Source organism: Syngnathoides biaculeatus, chromosome 2, assembly GCF_019802595.1.
Source record: "Syngnathoides biaculeatus isolate LvHL_M chromosome 2, ASM1980259v1, whole genome shotgun sequence".
NCBI lineage: Eukaryota > Metazoa > Chordata > Actinopteri > Syngnathiformes > Syngnathidae > Syngnathoides > Syngnathoides biaculeatus.
In genome coordinates this window covers 30,459,876-30,474,307 of record NC_084641.1, presented here as the reverse complement: position 1 = coordinate 30,474,307, position 14,432 = coordinate 30,459,876, and the positions used below count along the sequence as shown (strand labels likewise).

Sequence of the window (14,432 nt, the reverse complement as noted above, 5' to 3'; positions counted from 1 at the left end):
GATCCGGATCTCGTCTTCATCGTTGTGACACCGGTAGCACAATCCGCAAATTCGGGTACCGGTCGCTGTCTGGCGATGGCGCCAGTAAACATTACGTTGCGTTCAATTCTGGAGCTAACTAATGGACATTGTCCGCTAAAAAAAAAAAAAAAAACTGTTTTGAGTTTCAAGCAAAATCTGTTTTCTCTCTGTTAAATCTGAAATCTGTCATTTCTGGGTCCCTCTCGCCCTACAATTATATTTAAATGTTTAAACAAAGAGCTGTCCAACTCAATTTTCTTCTGGGCCACATTGTAGTTCCGGTTTCCCTCGTAGGGGCTTTACTTTACTGGGAAACGAAAATATTGACTCGTCTCATCACGTTTACATCATCAATTTATGAACTCGTTTTGGAATCTGAAATCAGGGGTAGTATTTTAAAAAAATACTGGCAATATCTCAACCATTTACGATACAATTTGACATTTTTTACAAGGATCATGGAAATTGACGCTGTAGATTTGGCTTCGCGGGCCACATAAAATCGTGCCGCGGGCCGGATCTGGCCCACGGGCCTTGAGTTTGACACCTGCGTAGAAAACACATTGTTGCGCCATTTGTGTTTAAAAAATCGGTTCCGTAAAGGGTCGCAAACTGTACATGTTTCCCATCGCGAGCTAAGCTAGTGGACTAAAGGCTACGTGTTTTATGACATCTGCGCGTTTTGCTTTGAAGAAATGATCACAATCAGCCAAACGGCTTCTTATTGTGAGCGGAGTGGAATCAATTGCCACCGCACACTTGCAAGAACAAATAATAATAGTAACAATAATGTCGTACTTGTAATGCGAAAAAAGTCACAAGTCGGGTCGCTTGTGTCGCGTGTCACTCCGAATTTGAGCTCGATCCAGGACCGGTCTTGTTTTCGGAGGGCCTTGAGGAAATGTCGGAAATGACTCCAAAATGGCAGACTTCCTGCGTCTTGTTCTCGAGATGTTTTTTCTTCTCACGACAGACGTCGTGAAAAAGTCAAATGAACTTTTGAAAACAGCATAAACGGACGGGAGTGTTTCACGGTGCAGAGTTTTTGTTGTGCTTTTTTTTTTTTTTTGCCTGCTGTGTTGCTTAAAAGTAGGCCGAGTCACCACGGTGACAACCCTCGGCCGGTTTTAAATCCAAGTGAGCGCGCACGCACGCACGCACGCACGCACGCGGGCGTCCTGGCCTTGCACGCCAAGGTCGGTCCCAGAGGTTGTTAGCGTGGCCAGCTGCTAGCGCGGGCCTCCATTTTTCTGTCAGCGAGGTTGTTCGGGGTCTGATTGAGGAAATCCGCTGACTGTTTGCCGTGTACGCCGACATGAAAGGTCCCAATGGTTCCGCCGCCTCTCCCAGCGGCCTCCCCATCAAGACTGCGAATGTTTACGCCGGCCGGACAGATTTATGGCTCTTTGATCGACCGCACAAGTACCAACGCTGCGGCGCTTGCCTTGAATCATCGCTCGGAACTCGAATCCCGTCCTAGTGCAAATCTGCCCCCCCCTTGAAATGGCTACGAATGCCCTGTCGGTTCCAGCCCCATTTCAAAAAAATAGCCCAAATGGTTAGACGTTCTAAACTAGAAATGTCATCATCTTGTTCTCTCTCTCTCTCTCTCTCTCTCATGATCAGAATTTTTGAGGCAGATCAATGATCAGTGAATTAAAAAAAAAACATTTATAAACTCTTTATAAACAAAAGATTTTTGGCTTTATGTGATGGGTACAAAAATGTCAATTTTTGTACCTCGCAACTTTGTCTGTTCTCTGGCATTTCACGGCGCTTGCGGGCAGAATCTCAAGCGCTGTTTACTTTCCTCCGCGCGTCAAAGACTAAAAATAAACGGTGTGAATAAGGAACTTAACGTGGTTTGTTTGCAAAAATGAAACAAGACAGAAAAGTCACTTAAGAGACTCTTTTCAGTCTCAGAACCGAAGCACCAAAAGAAAGAAAATGTCTAATGTTCATCAGGAAAATTGCACATTAATGTATTGTAAATTATGAAAAGATTCACCAGCAACATTCCATTCATAGATGGAATGTCAAGAATCAAAATGGAGACCCTGCAACACGCATCACCACCCATTGACATGGTGCTGCTCCCTCTGATGCGCGCCCCTCAGCCACAAGGGGGCGGTGTGAAACACGCGTAAACTGTGGCTGTCGTGGACCGAACGACGCCCTGTGTGTGTGTGTGTGTGTGTGTGTGGGGGGGGGGGGGTCTTAGTACAGGGGAGATATATACAATATATGTCTGTCTGTCTGTCTGTCTCTCTCACAAACACACACACAGTAGGATTCACACCAGTGGGAGCTTTGTTGTAAATTACATTTTCATTTGATATTAAAGAACTGGCGGTTAAACGTTTATTTAGGTGCAATTTTGAAATCCACCGGTTTGCATTAACAATGTATCCAATTGGTCATGTAATATGAACTCCATTTTGACAATGTCGATAAAAAACATTTGACATTGTCAAAAAAAAATTTATCAAAATAGAGTACATATTACGTAATCTATTGGATATTGGCGACCAGTTCAGGGTGTAGCCCGCCTCCTGCGCATTGACAGCTGGGATAGGCTCTAGCACCCCCGCGACCCTCATGAGGATAAGCGGCAAAGAAAATGGACGGACGTTTAAATTGAATTATTATTCCCCTATTTTTTTTGTATACAACAAATTAAGCTGAAATACGTTAAACATGAAGCAAACGATTGATATTTATGCTGCAGAGAAAGGCAGTATCCCTGCTCAAAAAGTTCCATAGAATTTGTACAAAACAATTTGTTCTATAGAACTTTGGCTGTGATTTTACTTTACTTAGGTCTTAAAGTTCTATAGAAATTCTTTCGAAAAATTCTTGAGAATTTTTTTTTTAGCATGGATAATACAGACGGTCACACATATACACGAAGAAGACGGTCACAACTGAGGCAATATAATTCCTTTTTTGTCAAGTATGAAAAATATATTCTTCTGAGTGTTGTTATATTGTCTGTCTCGGTGTGTTACTGCACCGTTTGTGCCTAAAGCGGTGCAACTACCGCGATGTTGACGCTTGCTTTGTTAGCACACAGTGGTGCGCTAGCATTAAGCTAAGCGGACATTTTGCAACACGCGACGTGTACTTTTCAACTGGGAATGGGAACAGGAAGAACTCCGCCTCTTTTTGTAGGAATCTTTCACTGTCTCGTGTCTTGTCGTGAAGTTCACGTGCACATTGGCTGCAATTTGCAGTTATGTATGCGTGCGTGCGTGCGTGTGTCTCACACGCACACACACGTTATTATTTGATCATCAGCCCGTGAGCGCAGACAAAGCGCCGAAGGTCGGAGCTTGATTGTCGGAGTCTGCTGTAGGACAAAACAGTTCCGATGGTCTGTATTGTTCTGTAATTTCATCTGTGGGATTTCCTCTTAGCAGCGGAGCTTCGCCCCCCCCCCCCCCCCCCCCCACCCATCCGACTTGCTCGCCGTCCATCATCCCGCCGCTGTCAGAGCTCCCTGCCAAGTCCTTTGCCGCATGCAAACAATTGTTCGTTCCTCAACGTTTGAGGAGACTTAAAAACCCCCCCCCCCCCCCCCCCTCCGCTTGAAGTCGGCCGGACTTGCTCGTTTCAAGCAAAGCATGCGAGGCCTCGGCCCATAAAGCGACTCCGCGGTCAGAACACGGCCGTGTTCGCGTTTATGTTCGGCGGGCCTTCTGGCAGGAGACGGCAGCACAGTTCAAGGTGAGCGCCCATCTGGGAATTCGGACTGCTCGCAGATGATGTTGCGTGGAGGGGGGGGGGGGGTGTTACATCCTTCCTGTTTCTGGATAATCTATTTTATTTTGAAGTCTCCGCTGACAGAGTTCGTGATTTGCGTCGTCCTCTCCACGCTTCGTGAACGTCGTACACGAGACGTTGACTTCATCTTCTTCGTCTTCACAGCTGTGTTGACGCATCGTTGCGTTATCTTTGCGTCGACTCGTAACTGCTTTCGTAGGCAGAAGTTAATGATTAACATTCTTTAACGTGTCACGTTAAGGTTCTCCAAAAAAAAACAAAAAAAAAAACGTTTAAAATCATTGTAATGACGATACCTGCCATATGACAGCCTGTCATTTATTTATATTTGTCGTGAAATGGATTTTATGTACCGACTCAATATTGATGCCTTGCTTCAGGGAGTAGAGAACAGAGTGAAGGATTCTGAATGCAGCTGCGGGATTAGCTCATTCGCTTCTCACGCACTAGATGGGGATTTTTTTTTTTTTTAATAGGGTTTGGTGCCTTGAGATAAGAGTTGAATTCGTAAAGTAAACACGCTTGTACCTCAAAATACTTTGAAATGACGTTAACTACAAATTTTCAGAATTGAATAAAATGTAAATAATTGTTATGTGAGTCTACGTGTGTTGCACCACCCTTCCTCTGCCAAAATGTTTGTCATGGCTCCAGCATTGCATGCTACACCTCATCAGTAAAGGTAAACGTCATATTCAATGTTCATTTATCCACTTGGTTGGTCATAAATTTTTATTTGGCCCAGGTGACTCATCTCTCAATGGCAGCACAGTTCGCGGAAGTGACTTTGACACCCCTGCAGACGACTGACGAAGGTCAGCGATGCGAGTTTACCAAACATCGAGTTGCTGAGAAAGGTTTTTGGGAAGATGGAATTGGTCGAAACGTCTGGCCAAGGACGGGGAGAAGAGTGTGGCAAGCGAATTGAGTGGATCCACATTCTCACTTGACAGACACGAAAAACAGTTTTTGCCCCATCACCCTTCCGACTTTGGTGCTGGCCCTGACTGGAGCCGCCAGAGAGCTCTACATCTGGGTCCCAGCGCAGGATGAAGTCAAGACTGGCGCTGACCCAAAACCCGCCGCACCGAGGGTTACTCGGAGAGGTCGACCGCACTTTGTTTTTCCTTCCTGTGCCTGGGTGACATCTTCCTGCCGGGGGGAGCCTCAGGGAGCCGTTCGAGGGGGCCCGGTGGACGGTCTTGGCGCAGAAAAATTCCAGGTAGCCTGCGACGGCCGAAGGGGGGGGGGGTGGATGGGGGCTTTGGTTTAGTGTTTGGACCCCCCTACGCGTTACTGAAATTCACTTTCCTGACACCCGGGAACCTTCCACTGTCCGTCTGTGGAGGAAATTTGTGCTATGATTTAAAGCGAGGCCAAACTCCAACTTGGAAGCGCACATGAGCTGCAATGTACAGTCCAGAGTACCACGTCATGTACCTGGAAAGTTCCACCCGGTAGAAACGAATACGTGTCTTTTTTTTTTTTTTTTTTTTTTCATCAGCAGAATTTCATGGAAAACTTGAAAATGTACTTCATCTCAGGTAGCCCACAACGGAAGTTGGATGTTTTGCAGTAACCACGATAACATGACGCTAAGGAAAATGGACCACTGGCTACATGCTTGTTTGTTAGCGAGCAAGACTACATTCTGCTTTGTGGAAGATAACAACAGACACTTCCATTGGGATTCTGTGGGGGTGGCGACTTAAATCAATGCCAAAATCAACAAGGGAACCTCGGTTTGGGGGATAAATTCAATCCACAAAATCCAAGTAAAACCAAATTGTATAAAATCCAAAGCACTACTTCTCATAGGAAACCATGTATATCCAATGAATCCGTTCCAGACCACACAAAAAATACTACCAATAATATAGTTCTCGTTCAAAAAACTTGAGGTTTTCATCCAGAAAACTGTGAAAGATTAATTATTAAGTGGAAAATGAACATTTAATATGACTCTTGCCTCGATTTTTCTTTTATTATTGACCAACCAGTCCTGGCATCCTTTGCACAACGGTCGTTGCACGGGATTGTTCTATTAGGCACTCCAACTGCTCAAAATGCAAGAGGACTCTTGCATCCTTTGCAAAATTCTCTCAATTTTATTTTTTTTTTAAATTCTGTTATTGCCAGACTACAAGCGGGCTTTATTGCACCGCACCGCTAAATCTTTACGTTTCAATTGACTGTCTGTTGGTGTACTCGACATGCATGTTGTACTACTACTACATCGGCTCCAACTACCGGAGACACACCCCGTGTATGTTTTTGACATACTTGGCCAATAAAGATCGTTCTGATTCAGATTTGTGATGTATGGAAGACGGACGGCAAAGAGAAGCGAGAGAGGGAGGAAAAGTTATTATCAATTATGTGGTCTTCCTGATCTTCTTTATCAAACCGCTCGCCCAACAAGCCTCCCAAACTGCTCGGCAACACTTGAACACGTGAAGGCCGTAACGTAAGCGTAACATCCTGTCAGAAGTCAGGCATTCAAATAAAAGTTGCCACCGTGCTGGCTTGGGGCATCAAAGGAATTTTAAGTATTTGTAGTTTTTCGGGTTTTTTTTTAATCAAGTGAGACTGTTGAGTAAGTCATCAAAAGGTGGAAACTGTATTGATAAGCACGCTCTGTGGTTTTATTTTGAAGGTCTGACTCTTTCCGGGATGGGGAGGGATATTGCCTTGAATCGCTCATTAAAGGAAAATTCCGGTGGTTTGGAGTAATATGCAAGTAAGATGCAATATGTACTCTATATCTTGATCATGTGGTGTTAAATCCTTTCTCGTTTAATAGTGATTTGAGAAGATTTTTATCGACAATTATCCAGTTATCTATGTTGTATCTATGTTGTTGTTTTTCGTACGTTTCAGCACAAATGATGGCGTGGCCCAGCGCCGATTTCTCGGATTTATCCTCATCTGATGAAGACGGAGGAATACTTCCGTACACATTTGAACCTGTGGCTGTAAATAATGTTGAATATTCGGATGGTTCTTCTGGCGGAATGACGCGGAGTCAGCGCACGTAGGTCACCGCGAAAATGGCGATGCACCTGAAAATTCGCAATTGTCGATAAAAAAAAAAAAAAAAAAACTTCTCAAAACACTATTAAATGAGAGAGAATTTAACATCACATTATCAAGATAGAGTACATATTACGTGATCAATTGGATACATTGTTACGCCAAACAACTGGAATTTTTCTTTAATGTTCATATCGTGTTATTTGTGTTACACACAAATTAGAAAAATGGACGCGCATCGATTTGGGGGACCCAACGTGCCGGCCACGCCATCATTTGTGCTGAAACCAAGTGAACGTACGAAAAACCGGGACGAAAACAGCAACAACATTGTTACAACATAGATAACAGAGTCTTTCGTAAATTATTATTATTTTCTCCCTTGGCTCATGCATCATCCCGCTTACAAAGTTTTTCAATCTTTTTTAAATCCTTTTGTGTACTACCACTGTATTTACTGTTTACTAAATGCGTGCTGTGTAACAGGCCATTAAAGCAACAATGCAAGTGGTGCTCTATGGATTTCGTACAGTGCCGCATCCCTCTAACAATTTGTTACGTTCTGCTCGAACCGAACGCGTCACACAATGAAAATACAAAGTAACACCGCTTTTGTGTCACTTGCTTCCAGTGCGAGAAAACAGGCTTTCACTTTTGACCTCTCACCCCTCTCCCACCCCTCCGCCGCCGACGCCCCCACGGCAGTGATTTATCCCTCTGGCATACCAACAGCTGTGTTTGGGGGTTCCGACCAGAGTGCGGGCTACTATTTGCCATGACTAATCGATAGCAGACTTCAAAAAAAAAAAAAAAAAAAAAAAAAAACAATCGTGAGATTGAGAAGAAAAGCAAATGACAGCAGAAAGTTTGCACTTTTGTTGTGCTTTTTGCGCGTTTAAACTCATTTGCAAGCCCGTGCGTGCGGTTTTGCCTTTTTGACGGGGGAAAAAAAATACAAAAACATTACACAATGCATTTTTACTGCAAGTATAATGACTAAATTAAACAACATTTTTAATCAAAAAGTTTAAATTAAATTAATCAATTCAAATTAATACAATTAAATTAATCAATTCAACTTAAAGATAACATTAAAATATTAAAAAAATCGACCGTGATGGTTGTGCAAGGTAGACACAACTATAGTTAAATAAAAATCAATAGAATGTTAAGAAACGTGTTTTTTTTCTGTATAAAATAAACTTTATTTCGGTTTTTTTTTTGCAAACAAAGAAGGTGAAATGCTCATAAGTCTCAAAGAAATGCACAGCATCTCTGAGGGCTTTATGCTTACATTTCTCGGTCAAGTATAAATATTGTAGTCTGTCGGCTCCGCTGTCGGATCCAGTTCGTTTGTGTGTGTGTGTGTGTGTGTGTGGTTCCGACTCTTCCCTGAGAAAGTCCTTTTGAGGGTGTTCAGGTTGCTTAATCCTCCGGCGGTCAATTGAGTCCGCGTCTCAGCCGCAGCGGGCCCAGTCGGCGCATCTTCAGACACTCCCCGCCGTCCTTCATAGGAGGAGGAGGAGGAGAAAAAAAAAACAACAACTTCAGGGGCTACAAATCATTTTTGTCTTTTTTTATAAAAACTGGTTCAGTGTGAAATTCGACATCGTTAAGATTTTTTTTTTTTTAAATGTAAAAATAAACAAGATTTTAATATTTCGAATGTGCGTTCATATATTGCGAGGTACTGGCGCCCTGTTTTAAGTAGATGAATCGCGCACCGAGGATTATCCACTAGTTTGAAAATGGCACCAAAAACCTTTCCGACGGTTGCGAAGAACCGCGAGAGAGTGCAGCACGTGGGCCTCCCTGCGGTTCTAACTCCAGGAGTTCGGACTACGCGGATCTTTTGTCGACGGAGGCAGATCGGCCGTTTGTTTTCTTTACCCCTTTCCTCTGGTTGCTCAAGCAGAAAGTGCAGATGGTCCTGGGCTGCTTGCCCCCCTTGTCCCCGGGCTGCGCGTGGACCGCGTCCAGGCACGGCTGCGCGTCGGCGCGGCCGTCCCCGAGCAGAAGCACGTTGGCGAGGTGGGAAATGTAGCTGGAGGCCAGGCGCAGCGTTTCGATCTTGGAGAGCTTCCGGTCCACCGGCTCGGTGGGGATGAGGGTCCGGAGCGCCGTGAAGGCGCTGTTGACGCTCTGGGTCCGGCCGCGCTCCCTGGCGTTGGCCGCGCTGCGCTGCTTCATCACCACCGAGGCGGACTCGCCCTCCGCTTTCCGCGGCATCCTCGCTCGCTTCACGCCGCAGTAGAGCCGCTCCGAGCCGTCGTCGCTCTCGCTGCGGTTCTCGTCGTCCTCGGACGCGACGCCCAGGTCCGGGTAGAAGCGCGCGGCGACCGGGCGCAGCGTGGCGAACGTCATGGCTCCGCTCGAGTTGGGCGTCTCTGGGAACTGTGGCGCTACATGTCAACACGCGGCTCTACATGGCTGCACGTGGAACTTGAGCGCGGCGGCTTGGGTTGTGTTCACTTTATTGCTGCGGTCCGGCGGGAGGGCTCGGCTCTGACGTCTTGCCCGGACCGATACGGCGACACGGGAATCGATACGCGTGAGGGAAAAACGCGCGTCAGACATCAAAGATCGTCATGCGAACCGTGGGCGAGGATCTGTACCGATATGATATCACGATCAGTACAGGACGCAGAATATTGACGTTTTATGTGTCCATTCAATTTTCCACTTATCCTCACTAGTGTCACCGTCTATGTCGTTGACTTTGGGCAAGAGGGACGATACTCAGAATGGATAGTAGCAAATCGCAGAGCGGACATAGACAAACAACCCTTTGCGCTCATATTCACACCTACTGACATCTACATTTAATCGAGCCCGCATGTTTTGGAGATGTGGGAAGAAGAAACCGGAGTACCCGAAGAAAACCCACGCGAGCCCCGGGAAAGCATGCAAATTCCACACAGGCCCGGCCGGGATTCAAACCCGCGTTTTCAGAACTGTGAAGCCAATGTGCTAACCAATCGTCCAAAGTAATAAATAATATTGTATTATTTAGAACAAGGCGGCACAATGGCCTCACAGTTGTGACGACCCGGGTTCGATCCCGGCCCCGCCTGCGTGGGCTTCGTCCGGGTGGGCACTCCGGTTTCCTGACACGTCCCAAAAACACGCAGCATTAATTGGACACTGTAAATTGCCCAAAGGTGTGATTGTGAGTGCGGCTGTTTGTCTCCGTGTGCCCTGCGATCGGCTGGCGACCACTTCAGGGTGTACCCTGCCCTCCTGCCCGTTGACAGCTGAGATAGGCTCCGGCGCTCCCCGCGACCTTCGTGAGGATAGGCGGCAAAGAAAATGGATGGATGGATGGATATGTAAAACAACATATATTATGACATAAACTAGTACAGAGGGTGTATACGTGAGAGGAAAAAAGTAATGGAATTCATTCATGTTGAAAATGTAAATCAGTTGCTAATGAATAAAATGTGGTCAACTGGTGTTTATTTTTATTATTTTTGAGAAAGTACAGTTACTGTGCATAATCAAATGAAGGACTTTTGTATCTGCACCAGACTAACGGAGAAGAACAGATCCACCCACCCCTTTTCTTAACCGCTTATCCTCACAAGGGTCGCGGGGCGTGCTGGAACCTATCCCAGCTATCTTTGGGCAGGACACCCTGAACTGGTCGCCAGCCATTCGCAGGGCACTTGGAGACCGACAACAGTCGCACTCGCAATCACACCTTGGGGCAATTTAGAGTCTCCAATCAAGGTTGGTAGTTTTTGGGATGTGGGAGGAAATTGGAGTACCTGGAGAAAAGGGACAGGGAGAAGGTGCAAAGTCCACGTAGGTGGGGCCGGTCCTCGGAACTGTGAGGCCAGCGCCCTAACCAGTCGCCGCACCGCGCTGCCAAGTACAGATCCTTGTGTTCATAAATATTTGGTACACAGTGGAAGCTCCGTTTCAACTATGTCAAGTCAATTAAAGTGCAACCTCTGAAATTAATAATATTCAAAAAGAAAGTTTCAAGAGAAAGCAGAATATGACACAATACTATGGTGGCCCCACACATGAGGTCGACGTCGTCCATTGCGGTCACAACGTGCGCTGTAATACGGCGTGCATGCTAAATACTACTTTGTGACCGCGAAGTCGCTGCGCTTCCATCGAGTAGAGGTCGGTAAAAAAACAAAACAAGGGCCTCCTCCCTCCTCTTGAGAAACGCGAAAAGGTGGAGGAAGAGGGTGGGGCTAAAGACAATGGACAGGGGGCGAGTTTGGCGGGATTTTATTTGCAGCAGGGGATGCGCCACAAAGTCAGCCAGAAACGTTTTTGGCGTTGCAGGCCGCCGGTGAGTCGGAGCCCTGAATTAGCGGGGCGGGTGCGCTCCATTTCTTTACCCACATATCCAAGCTGCTCATTGGGATGATATTGAAGCCACAAATATGAATTTCATGCACACGGGTGGCACGGTGGATCAGCTAGCAAAGCGTTGGGCTCACAGTTCCGAGGACCCGGGTTCGATCCCGGCCCCGCCTGTGTGGAGTTTGCATGTTGTCCCCGTGCCTGCGTGGCTTTTCTCCGCTTTCCTCCCACATCCCCAAAACATGCAACAAAAATAGAACACCCTAAATTGCCCGTAGGTGTGATTGTGAGAGCGACTGTTTTGTCTCCTCGATGTGCCCTGCGATTGCCTGGCGACCACTTCAGGGTGTCCCCCGCCTCCTGCCCGCTGACAGCTGGGATAGGCTCGAGCACTCCTTGCGACCCTTATGAGGATAAGCGCCAAAAGAAAATGGATGGATGGATGCCCACGTTATACCCATCGGTACTGTATTTAATGTAATCAGTATTTTTTGTCCACGTTTAGTCTTCTGTGCAATAATAACTTGGGCAGAATGTTAAGAAGACAATTACTAAACTTCTTGTGTTAGTGTTCTTCAATTATTATATTAAAACGAGTAAGTTTTAAACACATTAACGAGAATGTGAAACGGAGTGTTCGCGGCTAATCTTGCGCTACTCGATGTGTTATTATCGGTAATATCCGCCGCCCACGTGACTTCGTACTGCATTACCGGAATTTTTTTTTTTTTTTTTTTTTTTGACGATACTGCTTCAAGGAGGAAGTAAAGAACCGCACCCAGCTACAATGTTACAGCAGCGCTCCATAAAAATGTTTTTTTAGTCAACGTTGTGTTAAAAAGACACAAAAACAAAAACAGGTCAGCCATTTTGTTGAGATTACCAGAACGGTCCTGGTGAAAAGGAAGTCCAAGACGTTCATGCAGAATGTCTTCCGGATCTCAAGGAACACAAAGTTCAAGTACTGCTACGGTATCCGACTAACCTTATCGTCAATTTACGCAGCATGACGATCTCACCTTAGTTCGACGCGGCGTGCTCAGGCGACATTTTGCGCTTTGTGAGGCCAAATGAAGTTTTGCGAGCTCACAGAAGGAGAAAGTCAGCGGTGAGTAAACAAAGAGTCAACAGATGATCCTGGAATGTTGACTCGCTCGGCCCAGGTGCAAAAAGAAAACAACAAACGCGGCAAAGGGATGATTTAGTGGCGCCGTGCCGAGAGCGTGCTGGGACGAAAAGGACAATTGGACTCGATTGCGCCAAAGTTCTTTCAAAACAAAACCACGAGGCCTTGTGGCATCTTGGACCAGCTCTGATTTATTCAGACATTTTTAAATGAATTCATCAATTTGAGGCGCAAACTTGCCTCGTTACTAAGCGTGTGAAAATAAGTAACTCGGTCGATGCCGCCGAACTTTACGTCCGCCGACTTTGATTCAAACGTCTACTGGCACGAACAAGTACTGCAGGCGTCAAATACGATTTAAAAGGTGACGCAATTCAAGACGATCACATCAAATTACGTGGTGAGTCTTAGTTGGATATATATTTTTGAAAAAAAAAAAAAAGATTCTTTTTCAGTCAGTTCCTCCTCCTCAGTCTCGTTTTTGTTGCTTTCAAATTTGAAGTGACATCAAATGCAAACATCGGTTTTTCCCTCCAAGCTCATTTTTTGCACTTTTTGGGAGAAACTTTTGTTTTTCTCATTACAGCTGATAACTACACAAAGGATAAAGCTAGAAACAAATTTTTTTTTGTCCTGGTGGACTCCCCCAAAAAAGTCTTTTGGTAGATTTGGTGTTTATTTTGGCAAAGAACACAACATTCTAAGGGTCAATCAAAGTTTCCCAAAAATGGCTGACGATACGGAGACCATAAAATGTGCTCCCAATGACCGCCAATAAATGTAAAGAAGTGAAGAAACGGGTCCAAGCGGGTTGGAACAGCTGGGGGGCGTGGGGGGGGGGTTGGTTGACAGAAGAGTCTCCGCTAGGATGGAGAGGGGCAAAGTTTAGAAAACAGCGCTGAGGCCGGGCCATGATGGACGGATTAGAGACGGTGGCGCGAAGCAGAACTGGAGGTGGCAGAAATGAAGATGTTGAGGTTCTCGCTCGGACAGGATTAGAAATGAGCTCATTAGAGGGAAAGGTTCGAGACTGCAGACTTCGATGGTCTGGACATGTCCAGAGGCGAGAGAAAGAGTAGATTGGTAGAAGGGTGCTGAGGATGGAGCTGTCAAGGAAGAGAGAACGAGAGGAAGACCAAAGAGAAGGTTGATGGATGTTGTGAGGGAGGACATGAGGACAGTCGGTGACTTAGAGAGGAGGACGCACGAGATTTAGAGGCTTAGATGGGGAAAAAGATGACACGCTGTGGCGACCCCGTACGGGACAACCCGAAAGGAAAAGAAGAAGAAGAAGAAGAAACGTTGCTCCTGTTAGCTGAGGTAAAGTCTCGTGAGTTCTGCAAAAGTGCTTCGACCAGTCGGTTTCGTGCAACATCCGAAGGACGAAAACAAGTTGAGGTTGGACTTCAGTGGCACTCCGGATTCCAACCTTATTCCTTTTGGCAAAGTTGGAAATAAGGTGCCAGGTTTTAGTGTGAATTACGCGTGTGTCAGATTTTCAGGTTTCGCTAACGTCAGACCGAAGACGGACGGACGGGCCAGTCGTGCCAGATCGCCTTCTCAAAGCAGCTGTGAACCGTTACGGCGCTTAGTTGACGGAAGTACGTCCATCCATTTATCTGAGTGATGAGGACGCAGCCGCTGGGCTCCGCCACCCACCGGGTCCTTATTGATGATCCGTCTGAGCCACGGAACAAAGAGGAAGACGTTCTGGAGCAGTTCAAACCGGCTCGACTTCTTATTCCCGCGGAAAGTTCTCAGTCGGATCCGAGACCTCGGGCTTGAGCAACACAGCGTTGTCGGAGCCGTGCAGGTTTGTCGCCTCGGTCCGGTCGCTCTCGTGCGGTTTTCCCCCTGCTGAGGACACGTTTGCCTCGGGTCATCGCAAAGGGAACCGCTTATTACTGCATCCCATTGAATCGGTACCGATCCTGCTACTGCAAATACCGAAGAGTACTTAGTAAGCAAAACTCACTGGAATCATTTAGCTGTCCCTGCTAAAGCTACTGCCCCCCCCCCCTCCCCTGCGACCTGACCTCAGATAAGTGGTACAAGATGGATGGATGGATGGATCTAAAAAAAAAAACAAAACAAAAAAACAAACAAGTACACTTACACATAGTGTCATATAATACCTGCCATT

At 46.2% G+C, this 14,432-nt stretch overlaps 1 protein-coding gene across 1 annotated transcript; it reads right to left on the bottom strand.

Annotated features, from left to right (window-relative positions):
• Positions 1-8,204: 8,204 nt before the first annotated feature.
• On the bottom strand, positions 8,205-9,331 carry tcf15 (transcription factor 15). Its single transcript, XM_061847032.1, has 2 exons — positions 8,728-9,331; positions 8,205-8,343 (listed from the first exon to the last, which is right to left on the bottom strand). Exons 1-2 carry the CDS (start codon positions 9,199-9,201, stop codon positions 8,278-8,280), a joined length of 540 nt encoding a protein of 179 aa, XP_061703016.1. The 5' UTR covers positions 9,202-9,331; the 3' UTR covers positions 8,205-8,277.
• Positions 9,332-14,432: the final 5,101 nt, after the last annotated feature.